The 19,382-nt window shown below is 37.7% G+C and overlaps 1 protein-coding gene across 4 annotated transcripts in view; it reads left to right on the forward strand.

Moving 5' to 3' along the window:
- The first annotated feature begins 341 nt into the window (after positions 1–341).
- CDH18 (cadherin 18) overlaps positions 342–19,382 on the forward strand; it is a 202,477-nt gene continuing 183,436 nt past the window's right edge. For 3 of the 4 annotated variants that reach the window (XM_068397147.1, XM_068397148.1, XM_068397149.1), the window contains exon 1: positions 342–569. In XM_068397147.1, the coding sequence (XP_068253248.1) occupies positions 342–569 (228 nt within the window). The remainder of the gene's footprint in view (positions 570–19,382) is intronic. The other variant, XM_068397150.1, reaches the window with a different exon arrangement.

Genomic DNA, 19,382 nt, shown 5'->3' on the forward strand with positions numbered 1-19,382 from the left:
TGCTGCTGTGAGTGTAATCTAAGGTCAGAAACCTGAAAATTGCTGGTTTTAGTGATGAGTAAGTGGCTTTCTTTTCTTTTCCTATTAGATAGAAAATGATCGGCCGTGGAACTCTATTGTGAAGACCTCAGAAGAAATATCAATTTTTCCAGTCAGCTTTTCATAATGTAAATATAATTTGAGCTTTACCAAATGGGCAGCTAAACTATGAACAAGCAGAAAAACCCATTTTGGACTGTATTTCTGCACCAGGCTTCACCTTCTGTCTTGGGAACTTATTAAAGGATTACAGCTGAAAAAGACAAGAGAAAGAAAGCCTTGAACAGGAAGCTTATCCTACAATGAGAATTACAAGTACATCTTGTATCTGCCCAGTCCTAGTTTGTCTCTGTTTTGTGCAAAGGTGTTATGGAGCTGCTCACCATGGCTCCATCAAGGTGACTAGAAATCAAACCAAACACATAGAAGGCGAAACAGAAGTGCATCATCGTCCCAAGCGTGGATGGGTGTGGAATCAGTTCTTTGTTTTAGAAGAACACATGGGACCAGATCCTCAGTATGTAGGAAAGGTAAGGTCATTGTCTTCTTTCTGGTTTTGGTTTTCCCATCACCTGAAATGTGGCACTGATAGAGGAAAACCAGGTACCTCCTTAGACAACACCTCCTTTTTTAAACGAGGACACCTCTTGGATTGCTATATACGCACACAGTGAACTTGCCAGTTGTCTATGCATACTTGCTGTGTTTACTATAAAGAAAAAAAGATAAATAAAAGTAAATAGGAGGAAGATATTAAAATATGATAAAATAGCATTTCTTTTGAGCTCAGCTAAACACAGAGTGAGTGCAGCTGATCATTTTACATCAGATTCTAGAACCCCAAATGCATGCGGCTTAAATATGTCACTGCTAAAGACTTTTCCAAACTATTTCATAACAAGATTCAGTTCTACTTAAGGGAATATTATAAATACAGTCTAGGCTCCATAGGGTATTCATTCCACTCTGAGCATAGGGTGGAAAAGGACTTCTCCAAAGGGAAATTCTCTGTGACTTTTCTTATCAAAAGATGCAGGAGGTGTGTTAATTGTTACAGTTCCTCAGAAGCCTGTGAGAACAAAAAGCGCTACATTTACGTTTTGACATATATAGTGAGCTTCAAGCATAAAGTTCATGCTGATGCAGTTGTAGGCTGGCCAACTGAAGTCTGATTTATCATGTGTAATGTTGTCTGTATAGCTTGGTTTTTAAATTTGCATTAAAATAACACAAAACTGTATATATAGCTTTATTGCAAGATGTATGACAGATGGAGCTTTTCTCGCCCGAATACTGTCTTTCAGCATTATGACAGAATTTTTTATTACATAATCTAGATGATTCTTAATTTCGTTAATGAAAATGGAGAAAGATGTTGAATATGAGGGGTGAAGAAAGATGGTTAATGGGCTTGGGGGCGTGGGAAATGAATTCTTTCATTTTAATTAGCCTTCAAGTTGGGAATTCTGAAAATTATATCTTAGAGTATGAAAAATATCTAAGGAAACCAGTAGCTTCTGGAATCACAGATGTCTGGTAGCAAGGGCTTTTAAATTGGAACAGTATCATCTGAACTAGAAATAGCAAGTAGAGCATCTTTATTTAAGATATTGTTAGCACAAAGACCAAAAGAAGATTATTTAGTTATGCCAGCCTTAGTAAAATCCTAAGAATTTCAGCATACTGAAAATTGTTGAGATTTGTGCAGGAAATGTAAACTGGGGAAGGATCTTTCTAAATAGAGATAGTGGGTTGCATTGAAAGAGATGCTTTTTAAACAGGTAAAGGGATGAGAAGATATGCTTCCAGACCCATTTTAGACTCATTAACATTTTCATGAATGATTTGGGAATAGAAGAAACATGTTGCTAATGCAAAGCTATGCAGAAGAATCAAAACATTGTCTGTAAAGAGCTAGATAACATGAATAAGTTTTGAATATGGAGATACAGAGTAAATCTCAGGACCACAATGTGATAAGGCTCTTACAGAACAGTATAATGAATTTCTGTTATATACTACTGGTTTGTCAGGTGTATGACAGTGGAATTATTGTCTTTACTGTCATACCTTAAAGAAGGTAAATATGATACTAAGCTGGAAAAGCTGAGATAATCAAAACAGAGATAAAGTAGTATTGAAGCCATTGTGAAAAATACCTCTTTAATGCTCAGATTACTTTTGGCCAAGGAAAAACAATTTATATATGAAGCTATTCAGAGAAAATCGAATACTATGGTTGGGGTGGTGGTGGAGAATAAAATATGTTTGTTTAATTACTCCCACAAATAATAGTGGAGAGCAGGTATTATTCTAAAAATACACTCCAGAAGAAACCACAAGGGAAAGAGAAGAGCTATTTAAGTTGATTCAGCTTTTACTTGATTAAATGAGGTTTTGGTGGCTATGAGCTAATTTAGAATGGAAATAAGAAAATAAATGAGATTCTGAAATTGTCTACTAATAGGAAGACTGGAAACAAAAATCTGAAGGGGTTTCAAATTAAAGTGTGCTTGTCTTTATGAAAGCATTTATAGACATGATAGCCTGGATAGACAGAGGCCTGAATTCAGAGAGCTAAAGGATGGTCCCTTTCAATTTTATGTTCCTGTGATAGCATTGTATATTTCCTTTCATCCTCTGACCACTCTATTAATGCTACACATACGGAGATTAATGAATAGGATTTTTTTTTTTAATCCTTCGTGGTCAGAATGGAGAATGGATTGAGAGCAGCCCTAAGGAGAAGGACTTGGGGGTGATGGTTGACGAGAAGCTCAGCATGAGCCGTCAATGTGCACTTGCAGCCCAGAAGGCCAACCATATCCTGGGCTGCATCAAAACAAGTGTTGCCAGCAGATCAAGGGAGGTAATTCTGCCCTTCTACTCCACTCTCATGAGACCCCACCTGGAGTACTGCATCCAGCTCTGGGGCCCCCAATGTAAGAAGGACATGGAGATGTTGGAACTAGTCCAGAGGAGGGCCACGAAGATGATCAGAGGGCTGGAGCACCTATCCTATGAAGAGAGTCTGAGAGAGTTGGGGCTGTTCAGCCTGGAGAAGAGAAGGCTCCAGGGAGACCTTCTAGCAGCCTTCCAGTACCTGAAGGGGGCCTACAGGAAAGTGGGAGAGGGACTTTTTTACAAGGACATGTAGTGATAGGATGAGGGGTAATGGTTTTAAACTGAGAGAGGGTAGATTTAGATTGCATATTAGGAAGAAATTCTTTCCTGTGAGGGTGGTGAGACACTAAAAGAGGTTGCCCAGAGAAGCTGTGGATGCCCCCTTCCTGGTAGTGTTCAAGGTAAGGTTGGATGGGGCTTTGAGCAACATGGCCTAGTGGAAAGGTATCCCTGCCCATGGCAGGGGGTCTTGGAACTAGATGATCTTTAGGGTCCCTTCCAACTGAAACCATTCTATGAAAGAATGTGACTCTATGCCTTGTTTGAGGACATTTCTTCCTCTGTACTTATGAATTTTTCTCCCCTTTTTCTCAAAGAATTCCCTGTGGTGTTTATAATTTTCTATTTGGAGTACTTCACAACATCAGTCAGCTCATCTTTGCAGGGACTTGGAAGCATCTGTACTCTATTTTCCCTTTGTTGTCATGTTCTGATGACCTGTTTTACTGCAAAGACCAATTGTGGAAGCATCTGTACTCTATCTTCCCTTTGTTGTCATGTTCTGATGACCTGTTTTACTGCAAAGACCAATCGTATTAGCTCAGGCATATCTTTTTAATTCAGGAAAAAAAGGAAAGCCTGTCTGAGACTGACATAATCTTAGTAATAAGTCAGATTTCAGTAGTGGTCATTGTTCATGAGTTCTTTTTCAATTTGAGGAATAGATGTTTTACTGAAGTTGTGTTTAATTGTACACACCTCATCAAGATCTCATTCTACGTGCCTTTAATTTGACAAGAGGTTTTTATGCAAAGCCCCTCAGTTTATGAAGGAAGGCTATGTGAGTGGTGCCCTTTAATTCCAGGCTTCTCTTAGAAGGCAGCACTCTGTCAATTCTTTCAATTATTAATTCTGTAGCCTATTCTGCTTCACTGGTGAGAGTTTTGCCATTTGAGATCTGTCGTTTCACATTTTTCACACCCAATTTGGGATTAACATCACAGAAAGCAGAGTTGTTATGGACAATGCTGTTATAATGATTACAGTCATCGTCATGGAAATGCACACTGAAGACAAGAATAGGGTGGTAGGCCTGTAATGAAACTGGTACGATTTCTCATTCTTATCAATGACTGTCAAGAGGATGGATTAATGTACTGCCATCATCTGTTATACAGCAAGTGTTAGGACAACAAGTCATCATGGTATTTTAATATCAAGCATATCCCCATTCCTCAGTCACTATTTTTTTCTCTAAAAAAAAGTAATTTGGAGACTGGAAATCTGTATAAAATTAATCCGTATCAGAAGGTTTTTATAGGAATATGTCAAAACACATGTCCTGGAAAAATGAGGTTGTGGTAGAAATGAGAAATCATCCTTTTGTAGATGTTAAGTATTTTCTGTGGTTCTGGGATTATTGCACTGGTTTCCTACTGTTGCACTTGGGGTGAGTATTCAGTGTTTCAGGGTATGTTTCCCTGAACAAACAACTCCAAAAATAGTTTAATACAAAATGGTATCTTTAAAGAATTTAAACCCACAGTGACTTCTTTTTCTAAAATGATGAATTATTTGGGGAGGGTTTCTTGAAAACTTCCCAATGATCAATAGTATCTAACAATGTTAGTTCTGACAGAATGCTCATCTGTGAGTGCAAGTATGCCTGTGTGTGCGTGCAATGGAGAAAGCGTGGAAATTTGATTAAGCAGGAACAAATATCCTTGTCTCAAATAAGCAGCTTGAACCCACAGAACTGAGCTTTCGGCTGCATGAGACTTCTTGTCTTTTGCATCTTTCTGATGAAAAATATTCTAATGAAAACATAGCTGTGAGCACTGAAAGTGGCAGGGCTAGTGAAACCACTGTGGCCTGCTGAGGATTCAGGTACCGACTGCACCAGCTCAGAAGAATGAAGATTCTTCTGAGGAAATCTAGAAAAACTTGTGCTGTAGGGCTGCAAGCTTTAGCATTCCTCAGTTACTATGGCTGATACAGTTTGCATTTCTCTCACATTTTCTGCATGCTTCCAGGTTAGATAATTCACATGTCAGGATACGGAAAGCAAATAAAAAATAAGTAATTTTAGGAAAGAAGAGAAACAGAGTACATGTTTCAGTCCGTAGCATTCTTCATTTTGAACCTTCACACCTCTGTCTCCAGATCTGCTCCTTCTGATATTTCTTAAAAGTGAGTTGCACTGGAAGCAGGTCATAACTACACATTCACTGCCCTTTTTACTTTGGAGAGAGAAGTAAAGGGAAGATCAGTGTTGGTTTGAGGCTGAGTGAGTCATGCTATTAGAGGGAATAGCAGAGGAATATAATGAACAAGACTGACATTTGATTTCTCTGTGGATCCTTCGGATCTCTGAAATACCAAACGTATACCTCTTAATCCACTTCAGATGTCCTCTGAAGGGTAGACAGGAATGGCTTTTCAGGTATTCAACTGTGTTGTTTTTCAACTGCATTTTTCTTCCCAAATTTGGGGGCAAGGGAAGTGACACTTCATTCTTACATTTTTACTTGTAATTCAAAAACACTTTCAGGTTTGTATTGATGGGGGAGATAAGGAAGTATGGAACAGTTGGAAATGAGTGTGAATAAAGGAAAGGGAAGAGGAAAGTAACAACTTTTAAAAAGTCCTGACATTATTGTACTGAAAGTTAGATTAGGAAAGAAATCTCAGGTGTTATAATGGTTTTTCAGGGTAGTGATTCTATTAATTTATTATTTTACTCTTGAAAGCAGAAATACAGTATAACAGACTTCTCATTCAAAATTCTTTTTCAAAGCAATACAGTGACATGGCATTGAAATAAAACAGTTCTAATACAGGAGAGTGAATCTAATCTTCCCTGATCATATCAAGAAAATTTTACGTCTCAGATTTAATGACAGTAAGGGCAAAATATGTATACTTTAGAATAAGTGTTAAGGAAGAAACAAAAGTGAAGTTTTACAATTAAAATGCTTTTATTCAATGTTAAAGGTTTACATAAAATAAAGCATATCAGACGTTAGAGCATTTTAAACATAAGCAGTTCCAAAGTTTATTCTGATAAAAAAGTTTTTGTTTTGTGATAGAGAAAATTAAGAGGAAGTGTAGATGTTATAGTATAAAGATTTTGCACATGGCTTGTTAGCCATTTTCATGCCTTTGTAAAAAGGCATGCAAGTGGCATAATCAGCATCTAGAGTAATGTGCATCTCATTTTCTTCCTTTTAGGTTGCTAGTTTCACTAATAATGTACTTCTCCATTGTTTCTAATCATATAACACACAGTCTATGAAACTAAAATCACAGTGGTGAATTTTCAGATTAAATGTCTTTGTAAATATTTGATTTCTAAAATACAGGGTTTTTTTTCTAATTGTAGTGAAAAACACCAGCTTGTAAAAACACGAAAGCAGTATTTCAGGTTTTCTTTGTATTTTTTCCTCCTTATCAGGATTAGCTCTGGTTGGTTCTTGACAAGCAGTTAGTTTTCATTTAAATAGTTATCCCCACAAGTTTATCAGCTGCAACTTAAACAAAATATTTTAAATAACAATGAAAAGAACACAAATACCTGTGGAAAGAAAGTGCAGAGGTGATATTTGCATTCGGGTTATACTCAATGACTTATAGCCAAGAAACTGAGCAGAGGTAAATCTGTGTGGCTGGGGTATGAATAGAATGCCTTTAAAGTCATTTTGTATTCCTATGATCTTGGGTCCATTTGCTAAAGAGTCTATTCCTTCCAGAATTTAGATGAGGTTTTCTAAAAGAAAAGTTGCCTGTAGGGTGCTGTTCAAGACAGGAGATAGGGCAGTTGCAAAGATGTCTCTCTGCAGAAAGGTATTCTTAAAGGAATTCAGGAATAAGAGCACCAGAACAGCTTGTTCAAAGTCTATTACTCAAGAGTAGTAGTGTAGTTGTCCTATATGTTGAACATTCATATCAAATCTTCATTTTTCCTCGTACAATCGTTTGAAATTTTCCATTAGGTGACAAACAAAAATCGCAATCATCAGGGATAATACTTTGTGTTCATAAATTTACATTAAAGCTGAAGCCTTCGTAGAATTAAATCTGTCCAGGAATGTCAAGGGCAGCAAGAAAAGCTTCTATAGGTATGTCAGTGATAAAAGGAAGACTAGGGAAAATGTGGGCCCCCTCTGGAAGGAAATGGGAGACCTGGCTACCTGGGATATGGAGAAGGCTGAGGTACTCAATGACTTTTTTGCCTCAGTCTTCACCGGCAAGTGCTCTAGCCTCACCACCCGAGTCACAGAATACAAAGGCAAGGACTGGGAGAATGAAGAACCACCCACTGTAGGTTTTCAGGTTCGAGACCATCTAAGGAACCTGAAGGTGCACAAGTCCTTGGGACCTGATGAGATGCATCTGTGGGTTCTCAGGGACCTGGCGAATGAAGTTGCTAAGCCGCTGTCCATCATTTTTGAGAAGTCATGGCAGTCTGGTGAAGTTCCCACTGACTGGAAAAGGGGAAACATAACCCCCATCTTCAAGAAGGGAAAAAAAAGAAGACCCAGGGAACTACAGGCCAGTCAGTCTCACCACTGTTCCTGGCCAGATCATGGAGCAGATCCTCCTGGAAACTGTACTGAGGCACATGGAAATCAAGGAGCTGTTTGGTCACAGCCAACATGGCTTCACTAAAGGCAAATCGTGCCTGACAAATTTGGTGGCCTTCTACCACAGGGTTACAGCACTAGTGGATAGGGGAAGAGTGACTGATGTCATCTACCTGCACTTGTGCAAAGCATTTGACACTGTCCCGCATGACATCCTTGTCTCTAAATTGGAGAGACATGGACTTGATGGATGGTCCACTCAGTGGATAAGGAATTGTCTGGATGGTCGCACTCAAAGAGTTACGGTCAATGGCTCGATGTCTAAGTGGAGACCAGTGACGAGTGGCATTCCTCAGGTGTCAGTATTGGGACTGGCAGGATAAATTTTAAATTGAGTTTGAACCCTAGTATAAAAAGGCTCTAGCCATAATAAGTGACTGCTTCATAAATTATCTAGTCATCAAATCTCCAACAGAAGAACTAAGGCTAAACTTGGTCTTAAGTACTGCTTAAAGCAAATGCAAAGCACCTGCCAGAAAGACGTGAAGGGCTAAAGGAAGTTGGAATGACTAAATGGCATGGTAGAGAGGGCAAATAAAGGCAGAGTCTTTTAAAAGTGTGGTTCTTTCCAAATGAGAGAAATAGGAAGGACTGTGAAATTTTGCATGCTAATTGTAAAGCACAGTAACCCATGAGAGAAAGTTTGAGGAAAAGCTTGGAATAAAAAAAATAAAATTCTTCTTTAGAAACATCAGGATGAGGAAGCCTACCAGAGACTGTTGTGCCAAAAAACAGTTGGGCTATAAAAGGTGTAAAAAGAGAGCAAAACAAGGCTGCTGCAGAAAAGCTAAAAGAATTTTAAAAAATCTCTTTACCATGGGAGACCTTGGGGAGCACAGCACAGTCGTTTTATGAGGAGTGTGTCAAAGGAAGAGTCCCAAACTGAGGCACTGTGGAAGACGCTATGGAACAAATCCAACAAATGAGCAGTAATTAGTCACACGTACCTGGTGCAGTAATCCAGGAAGAAATACCTAACTTTGGTATATTTAATACTTATCTAAAACTACTTTGGTATCTCACCAAAGTGTGCAGTGATATCAATATAACAAACAAAGAAACAAACCAAAAAACAAAATATCAACATCAAACCCCCCCAAAAAACTGGGATGTGGGGAAAAGCAATGCTGCTTAGCATTTAAAACTGTTCGTGGAAAGCAGAGTGAATAGCCAGGTGACAAATTTCATTAATTACACTAAGGCATTGAGAATAAAAAATGGGAAAGACCAACCATAAAGAAATAAAGCAGAAGGATCTTCCAAGACTGAATGAGATTCAATACAGATAAATGTAGAATGGGGCACATAAGCAGCAGCTGAATTGAGCAGTTTTAACTGAGTTGTCAGTTACCACTCATTAACAAGACTGTAAGGTTATATTAGCTCTAAGATAAAGCTCCATCAGCTAAATGCTTAGAAACAATCTAGTGAACAAACTGAATATTAGAAATTATTAAAGGGGAAAAAAAACACCATCAAATATCTTACTGTATAAATCCACAGTGCACCTGTGTCTCAAATGTAAAGCATACTTCTCATTTTCTCATCCCTTTCAGTCTTAGAAAAGAAATATTTGTGGGAAGGGCTACAAGTCTGATCTAATGTATAGAACAGTTTTTGTATGAGGAGTGACTAATTAGACCGTCAAACAGTAACCTTTATTTGAGAAACTCCACATTTGCTATTATAAACTTCAGTCCTGGAATTACAATATTTATTTACAGGTCTTGTCTTTCTGAGTACATGATTTTTTATGGGAAGGGATTGCTTTACTTCCTTGGAAGTAGTACAAGGAACACCTGAGTAAGGGGAGGGTGCTTCTGACTGAAAAAAGATGAAGTGAAGTGGGTTGGATGGTGGCCTAGACAGTCAGGGGCAGTGTGAGGAATGAGAATCAGGAATGATTTTTCACCTTCCTTTCCTTCCCTTCCCTTCCCTCCTACAAGTAGCAGGAGTAATCCAACAGACTTGAAATAAAGAAAACAATGCAGTTCTTCATGTGTGAAATTGGTAAAACTGCTTAGTATAGGATCTTTTGGTGTTTAATGTCACATCAGTGTTCCTAATTAACCTCTCAATAATGAATTGAAGTAATTCAGCAGGTAAAAACCATGACACACTGAGATTAAGAGCAAGCCACAGTTTGACAGAAAATCCATGCATTCAAGAAGTTAGAGCTGCATGTCCATAAATACAGATATCTGAGCTTCAGCTCAAATAAATGTTAACAAAAATCACTTTTGCCTATCACACACCTATATCACAAGGATTTGTTGTCATATTAAGTATTATTCCAAGCTTGATTATGTCAGAGGCTATTAGTGATAAACTCAGTATTTCCAGTCCATCCTCCCTTCTTAGATAACTTTTCTTCTGCATGTCTGTAAGAGTATGAGCAAATCTTGTTTTACGTTTTATTTGGAGGAATTAGCTTCCCCATTTTTCCTCTATATTGTATGACATCATTGTGACATGTTTCTTTCAGAGTACAAGGAATACATTCATTATAGATAGTTTTTATACTTAAAGCAAACTGGCAATTCACAGTGACTCATTCAAGATTTATTTTTGATTAAATCATTAATCATAAGGATCATGTAAAATCCCAGAGGTCTCTTCAACCTGGTTGATTCTGCTCTAGGTGAACCTGCTTTGGCAGGGGATTGGACTAGATGATCTCCAGAGGTCCCTTCCAACCCTTAACCATTCTGTGATTCTGTGATTCTGTGAAAATGAGGATGTAGATTCCAGGTAACAGCTGAAATACATGCATAGTAGTATTGCTTATAACATTAAGTACAGTTTGTGGGGAAAAAACCCAACCCAAGCCAAAAAAAAACCCCTTCCACCTTACAGGTGACTAGTGATACTCAGTCACTCCAATTTAGTGCACTGTTTAGGAACTGAATTAAGTTTTTTGCTTGTTTGATTTGTTTCTTTACAGTTTTGACTTCAGAGAGTAAATATTTGGTACTTCTGGAAAATCAGATCCCACTGAAAAGCCTCCGTGTAGGAACCTTAAATCAGCAATACCCAGAGTTCTCTTCCTCCCATATCTTCATTTAAAAAAAGTGTTGCCAGATGTGAAAATTCTGTAATTGTTCTTACTTGCAGCCACTTTCATACTAATGTAGGTATTAACCTTTACCTTGAACTATGCTGTCTTTCATCTATCATTTTCCCTTTGGTGAATCCACTGCAGAAAGGAATAGTTTTTATTAAAGAAACACTTCTGGTCCCTCAAATATGACTTCTCTGACTTCACTGTGGATGTTGATAGTTATTACAGTGGTTAATAGTAGCAGGAAGGATGCATATCACCTAACTAGGCAGCATATATGAATATACTTCACTGGAAATCAAAAGGTTAGAGTAATGTCACTGGTTCTTTCACAAGAGAGATACACTATTAAGTATCAATACACAATGCCAGTAGTAATACACAACATCCTTACTATGGTTACTTTTTCTTTCGAGCTACTTAGGTGTAGCTTTTGGAGAAGAGACATGATCTTACTGTGTATTGTATACATTATCTGAGAAAATGGAACCAGTGAGGTCCTACAGTAATGTAAGTGCTATTTCAGCATATCTTAAGTAAGTAGTTCACAAGGCTTGTACTGACCACTTACACAGTAAACAGACATTCTTCTACATGTCTCGGAAGTGTTCTAACCTATAGAATATTAGCTTTTACTTGTGTTGATTTTATTTCCTATGGGTTAACAATGTTTTTCTCTGGCAGCCTTTCGTAGCAAACCATAGTGAAAAAAATCCCTGGGTAGAAATGTGATAAAAATATCAAACCACACAGCTACCCAAGGGAGAATGTAGAAGTTCCCCTTCTTTCTCAATTGATGCTTTTCTAACTTAAGTTTTCTTCAGAATTGCTAGAACCTTTTCTGATCTCTAAAATCAATATTCTTCCCCCCCCGCAAAAAAAAAAAACAAACACAAAACCTGAGAATTTAAAACTCACTGCTATTCAGGATCTGTCTTCACCAATGTAAGCCCCTAAGTAAATCTGTAGGTGCAATATTGGGTTACTGAAGTGGAAGCATCTAAATGAAAATATTCTTCCTCCAAGAAAAATTATCTGAAATGTTTTAGTCTATGGAAAACCAAGTAAGTGCAGAAAAGGCGTCTTCTCAGTGTTTCAATTTACAGATTGGAGAGCAAGAGTGCTCCAGTTTGTCAGCCGTTCTGTTTTACCTTGAATAATCTACATTTGAAGTGCTCCTCATTTCTGATGGTATTCCTTTGTGCTGAGTTATTTCCAGTCAATAGTTACTGTGTTTTCTAACACCTGCATGCCCACTCGCCCCATCAGCAGTGCTGTTAAAGAAGTGGAGACAAACTTTTTCAAATCTGTTGAGATTCTGCAGAAATGCTTTGTCCTTGTCATCATTCAGCTGGATTCCCTTCATGTGTTGAAATTTCACTGTAGGACTGCTGTTTCCAGTTCCCAGCAATTCATGGTTGTGTTTGGTACTTCTGATCTTTCTAAAAATGATTCTAAAAGAACACCTTGCTCTATGACCTCATGTGGATCCTTTGGAGGTTAAAAAATGATTTAATCTTCATGTTACCTCAGCTCAATTTGGCAGCTGCTGAAAGATCGTATTAATGTGTGAGCTGAATAGTGTATGTTTGTGGGCACTAGAAGCTGAATGAAAGCTGATCGATGCACTTCTCTTCAAACCTTTCTCATTCTGAAACATACTAAATAGGAAGTCCAAGGCTACATATTACATTAATATATTACAACAACATGAATTGCTAATGGGAAGCAAGATAAAAAAATAAGAATGATTTTGGTTTGTATTGCCTGCAGTCAAGGGTCCCAAGATTCTTCAGAGATATTAGTTAATTCACCTTCACAGCATGCTTCTGAAACTTAGTTTTATGAAGAGTTCAACTAAGGCATTGGGAAGTAAACTGGGTTACCAAAGATCACATAACAAGAAGCCTGTTCTTCCCATCCCAGCATTTATTTAAAAAAAAAAAGAAAGAAAAAAAAAGTAATTTATTTCAAAGTTTGTTCCTCAATTTTGATTCATTTGAGTTGCATCTTTTCAGACCTTTTGCTCTAACATACACCCCCTGAATATGCGTGGAGTGGCAGCCAGATTCCTGGCTCTTGGCACCACAACAGGCAAATGCTTTTTAAGTCAGACAGATGCAGTCTTGTTACCAGTATCTACTCAAATATGTCTAAAGGTATAATCCAAGAACACAAAACAAGGGAATTAACAAGCAGTGTTGTACTCTGAAATGTTCATCACTTCACTGAAGCCTATAATTAACAGGTAGTCATGCAGTGTAAAAGGAGGCTCTGCACCTACCATTTCCTTGTTTTCTTCTTCTATGTGCAGTTATTGTGCAGAGAGAAATGTGTATCTCTACTGTCTTGATTTAGCAGAACATAAGCACTAAAGTGTTGGAGATCTGCAGCCTACTAGACAGTAGATGTAGCATCTCATATAGTAATTAATAACATCTAATATCACATTAACATATTAAAGAGTTTTATGCGGTTATACTGAGTTTCTGAACAACTCTAGCAAACCATTCTGATGTGTCAGTAATCTGAATTTCACAGACTGTCTTCTCAGATAATGTAAATGGCAAATCATTGGATTTGTTCTCTAAATTGTATTTGAAGATCTTGCCACATCTGTAGAGAATCAAGGAGAATTGTATACAACATAATTGTACGTTGAGGTCTGTGTCCTAGATGCTGTTTATTTCATGCACTCTCTGAAGAGTTTCTGACAGAAACCAGTTACGAGTTTAGTCTGTGAAGCTCTCCCAGAGGAGAGATCATGAATCAACTCTGTATAGTAAGATGCTTTGGAAAGCATGTGTGTTATAAGATGACATGTGAAGAATTTGGTTTCTCTTCTGTTAGTTACTGGAAAAATATCATGTGTGGAGCAAAAGTGTGTGGGAAATATAGAACACAGGTTATAGTAGCAAGAGAAAGGGCAAGTGTTGAAAGAACTTGTAGTGGCCACTATGCAGTGTCTGTACAGATTAATCTCAGATCAACCAGAGTTCAGGCATAAAAGTACTTGTTTGGTCACCCTTCAGGATATTTCATCATTTTTTGAAAGCCACCTGATCCAAATCAGCTTTTTCAGTTCTGTCCCTCTTGCAAGAATATATATATTTTTAGGCTTTTGCATTAGGTGTATGAGACATGTCTGAATTGTGAAACAAACTAAAATGCTCACCTATGAGAATAAAATGGATGACTTGTCTTTGATGGCTATGCAGAACATTTTGTAATTCCTGTGAAGTTCTCATTGTTGTGTTTAAGGTGTTGCGTTTAGGAGGTCTAATTTGGCAGAAGCTAAACCCCCTTGTATTCCAGTTTGTCCTCAGATATAAGAGGGGCTGGGGGCGGCTGAGCTTAACCTCTGAGTGATGCCCAATTTGATACCTTAAATTTTGTCTGAAATAGGCCAAAATCGGCACTATCAGTCCGTCTTCGTTCAACAGCTGATATGTTGAACTAACACAGGTCTGGATGCACTAATAGTGCAGGGCCCAGTCACGGTCGATGAACTAACATGGTTCCAGATTATGCCATAAATCTGGGCACATCCACCGAGATAAAATCATCGCAACCTGTTCCACAGTTAACGTAATTTATTCTAGCAACAGATACAGATTCTTTTAGATTGCTGGTGATGAATACACTGTCTGCAAAGCACGCTTGGGTACCTATGAACATATATATGTTGCAAGATGACTTTATAGCACTATTAATATGATTACAAATACAAGCTCGATTTCTAAGTTTCCCGGGGAAGCACCTGATACAACCAAGTGTACAAATCTTACCCAAAGGCATCCCTATGGGTGGGGAAGAGAGGTTCAGCCTGTGAACTGATCCCAGAAGTCCGTAGTGATGTCTCCCTGACTTCTCAGAGGTGGTATCTCCCCCGTCCTTGCCTCTTTCTTAAAGGTACTTTATACTATTTTCCTATGTTTAGATGGAGCTTGAGCGATTCTAGTAATACATATCTTTATTATTGATTGGTGCAGAATTCTCTCGCTTCGATTTTGAAGGTATAGGCTAAGAAAAATTCAGGGAGCATGGTCAGGGGGAGAGGGAGGCAGGTAGCTTTTGGGATGGAGGTGTGTTTTTGTATTATAATGGGATTATAATGAGCAAAGTTCATCCAGAGGACATGATTTCACCACAATCGGTGGCTCAGTGAGCAACATTCTGGGTGGAATGGGGTATTATCTCTCATTTGACAGTAGCTATGTAATTTATGTTCTACGAGGTACCATCAAGTTCCCGTACCTGCCTCATTAGCACAGAGCCTGACCATGGTTATCTCCACACCCTTCCACCCTCCGTTCTCTCAAGGTTAGCGCACCAAGCTCCTGTGGCACTGAACATCTGAGAACGCAGGCCAGGTTGCCTGGGAAACCATCACAGAGCAGATTTCTTACATGCCAACCATGTTCCATCCTGGATGCTTGCTTAGTTCTATAGGATGTGGGTATAACTTCACTCACTCTCAATAAGTGTGCCTCCAATAATAGGTTTCAATAAGTTGCCCCCAGTAGTCACTCCACACTCATATCTTCAGATCACTAAGATTTGCCTAGATTTTTTTGTCTTCTTGCCTTTCAAGTTAAAACAAAACAGTTGCAAATCTGAAATGTTAGATGTAGTTCTGAAAAATGAAATTAAACTACAGAAGCTTTGGGCTTCATCAAGATCGGTATTTCTGCTTTCTGGGAATTTTGCAGAACTGTTTGACCTCATAAAGCATTCCTAAGCATTGCAGCAGTTTTATGTTTTTTCTTAACATTCAGCTGACAAACAGAAGCTAAATTTGTAATTGACTTTTGTTTGATAGGTTTTTGTTATGTGGAGGCAGCAGGACCTTGGTGAGGTAAAGGGTAAAAGAATCTGTGTTATTTATCCTCTGGGAGTTTCAAAGAGTGTAAAGGGACAATTCTTGACCATTCTCTGGAGCTGGGATGCCTATCAAAGGGCACACTGAGAAACTGTGTGGCTGGATTAATCATACATGCGAGATGTACAACAAATACAGCTTGATTAATTAATTGGTTAATTAGTTAACCATCATGTTGATTAGGTGAGCTGTGAGTGTCTTGATTTATGGGCTTTAATAGTGAATTTATTTTCCTGACAAGGAGGGAAATTGAGCACCAAAGGCGTCTGTTTGTACATATGTGTGTACCTCCAGATGAGGGAGAAGAAATGATTCCCAGTTCAACTCAAAATTTTAACTATATGACTGGAAAATAACATGTGCATAGTAGGAGAAGAGTTTTTCTCTTCCTGCTTAAACTAATTAGAAATGTGCAACAAGACCAGTGTTATATTTTGCATATATTTAACTGTTCCTTTTTATTTCCTATTTTGTCAAAGATGTCAAGAATATTTTTGTGAGTCAGATTCTCACATTATATTTTTTACATTGGATATGAATGTTATCTTCTGTAGAGCTACTCTATTCTGTGTGTTAATCTCTTTAAATTAGGGCTGCTTACTAATCTTTTTTCCTGTTTTACTTTCACGAATGCTTATCATGTTAAAATAGGTTAAATTGGCTACTAATTTTTTTTCTGGAAAAGCGGGGAAAGGGATGCTCTGCCTTGATGAATTGGATAGTGTTCTGAGGGCAGTGTGCAGTGGGGGGAGACAGCATCTGGAGTCAGGCAGTGCAACAGCAGAGAGCACTGATGAAGGGTGATTCTTACACTGACAACAGTGATTTTTTTGCCTGCTCCAGGATACTGTTAGGTCTCAGTCTCCTGTGAAGAGCAGTGCAAGCAGTGCATTTTCTTATAGCTCAGGACAGCAAGAAGGACCATGCATGGAGCAGTGGTGAGTCAATAGCCAAAACAGGGAGAAAGGATGAGGCACAAGTGTGTGCAAGAGAACTTGAGGAGATGGGATTGACAGCCAGAGCTGGAAGCATGACTGTGAAAGGAGGGTGAAGCTTCAAATCAATTTTGGCTTCACCTACCGTTAAATTACCAGCTGCAATTATGATCCAGAATGAATGATCGTAATTTAAATTACACTGTAACCTCTCTGAGATCTTCAGATTGCCAGAACAGTGGAAAGGAGAATTACTTAAATAAGAATCAGTAGTGTTACATTTTCAATAGTATCTATGAGTGAAGTAAACTTACTGACTGACATTATCTTTCACAGTTTTAACGTTACCCTTTTAAAATAATTTAAAAAAATAAAATACTGGTTTTAGGGTATCTGTCAGTGTACAGATGCCTAAGAGCATTGGCATTGTTCCTTTTTGTCCTGCCTGATAGCTGCAAAAGGGAAAGAACAAGCTTTTGTCATGCTTGGCTTAAAAATGAGAAAAGATGGAACCCCAGCTAAATGGGAGGATCCTCAAGCATTTGCGGGGGTCTCACCACTCTCTTGCAATGTTGGGCAAGAGATAAAAGAACACATATAACAAATAAGTATGTATCCCTATGAGTTCAAAATATGTTCTTTTCTTTAAATGTTCCTCCATAATTAAGCCCCACCTCAGTAAAAACTTCTGTCATTGTTTTCAAAAGTGATGAAGTTATTTTGATGAGCTTGTGTTGTGTATAAAGTATGTGTGCATAATACAGCAGAATATTGCCGTTCTGTGTGTGTATATAAATTATTAAGAAAGGAGGGTAATTAACACACAATAAATGCTCTGAATACTAGCATTAGTGGTATGATCACACATTATTTTTGTACGTAAGGATATTCTTATGGGGGCTAATCCTAAACATAAACAGCTGTTTTAAGAAACATAAGAAAATGAATAAATCTGTTATTTGTCAAACCTCTTAAGAAATTTGAGCTAGAACAACATCTCTTACAAGATGAATGTTTATTTGCAGATTTTGTTTGGCTCAAGAGAAATGTGTTGTGGTAGCATTTCAGCACTCCTGCCTGTAAGATAAATTAAATTTTGCTAATGTACAATGAAATAACGATTCCCTTAAAAAATGAGACCCTTTTTCAACCCTGTATAAATGCTAACTTTTAACGTTAGAGTCTGATTTCATCATAGAATTGAACTAGTTTACTTATCCTTAATCAAGGCAAGATCACAGATTACAAGGAGGTGATTTATATGTGAAATAGCTAAAATGCTTTTTTAAACGGCCACAGAATTGTACATCAGGAAGAAACGTAAAGAGATCATCCATTCCATAACCACAGCCCACTATGGGACCAGCTGTGACTCAACCTTTCCTAACAGATTTTTGTCTGCTCTGTCTCATTTAATCAGTAGTCTTTTGCATAATCTCATTCATTCATTCATTCATTTTCTCTCCCACTCTCATTTTTTTCCTCTTTTTTTTTTTTTTTTTTGTCTAAACTGGTTGACCGTATGTCAGAGTTACTCATATATTAACTACTGAAACTACATGCACAAGTTGGGGGTATTGGAGGGAAATAACTGTAATAATCACAAACTAAAATGTATCCAGAACTAATTAGCTAGAAATGTTCATCTAGCTTAGCATGATTGTTAAGTGCATAGTTATTAAGCGCATAGGACAACAGAAGATGTCCCAAGAGTCCCTGATGTGGTACGGTCCATGCTGGACATTTCAGGGCCCAGTTAATTGTTTTCTGGAGCTCCTGAGCCAATACAGCTTTTGCAGAGAGAGGTGCCTCTTCCATGCAGAGACTCGTTGGAGAGCACATATATAGACTATTAGAAAAAAAGATATTTTGAATCTTGGTTTAGTAGGTAGTATTTCTGATAATCAAGTCCAGTTACCTCGCCAAGGTTTTGAAATATCACCTCTCCTTCTTCTGCATGAGGCAGGAGAGCATAGCCATGAAAATCATTTGTTCCTCTGCCATGAAGAATAAGTTTTTTATTGTCTAAAGAAGTGAACAACTAAAGGAAGCACTTCAGATTGGGGAGGAGGAGGAAGATGTTATATAAGATACTTTTACAGATTATTGCAATAAGTAGTTGATTTTTCAACAAGCTTTTTTAACAGTGGAACAGAAACTTTTTTTCTACTCTCTACTGTTGGCAGTAGGATAATATTAACAAAAATGTTAATATAATTATTATTATTGGAGAGGATTGTCCAGAACAGGAGTGACAGGAGTATTTTTTGTGACCAGACTAGTTTGGCAAAAATCTTCCATTGGTTACTGAATACATACTGGAACTGAAATTGAAAGCTAGCTGAAAATCTTTTGTTGGATGTATTTATATACAGTAAACCACACTTACTGCTGGTCAGGGGTAAGTATGAAAAATCCATATTCACTAGAATGAAATTTGCTGGTTTATTGTCAGGTAGTATTTTGTTTCTATTTCACAGGCATTCATTTTTTCCAAGGACATTTTTAAGACCAAATGAAACTTGAAAAATAATTATTTTAAATGAGGAGAAAAAAAATACAGAACTCACAAAATATAGCATGAGGTATGTGTGTGCTGTAAGAAGTAAAATTACACAAACAGAAATAAAGCTATAACATTACTACTGTAAGACACAAATAGAATTAATCTGTAACTAGATGTGCTAATCCCAATGTAC

Source organism: Nyctibius grandis, chromosome 3 (assembly GCF_013368605.1).
Source record: "Nyctibius grandis isolate bNycGra1 chromosome 3, bNycGra1.pri, whole genome shotgun sequence".
NCBI classification, from domain to species: Eukaryota; Metazoa; Chordata; class Aves; order Nyctibiiformes; family Nyctibiidae; genus Nyctibius; species Nyctibius grandis.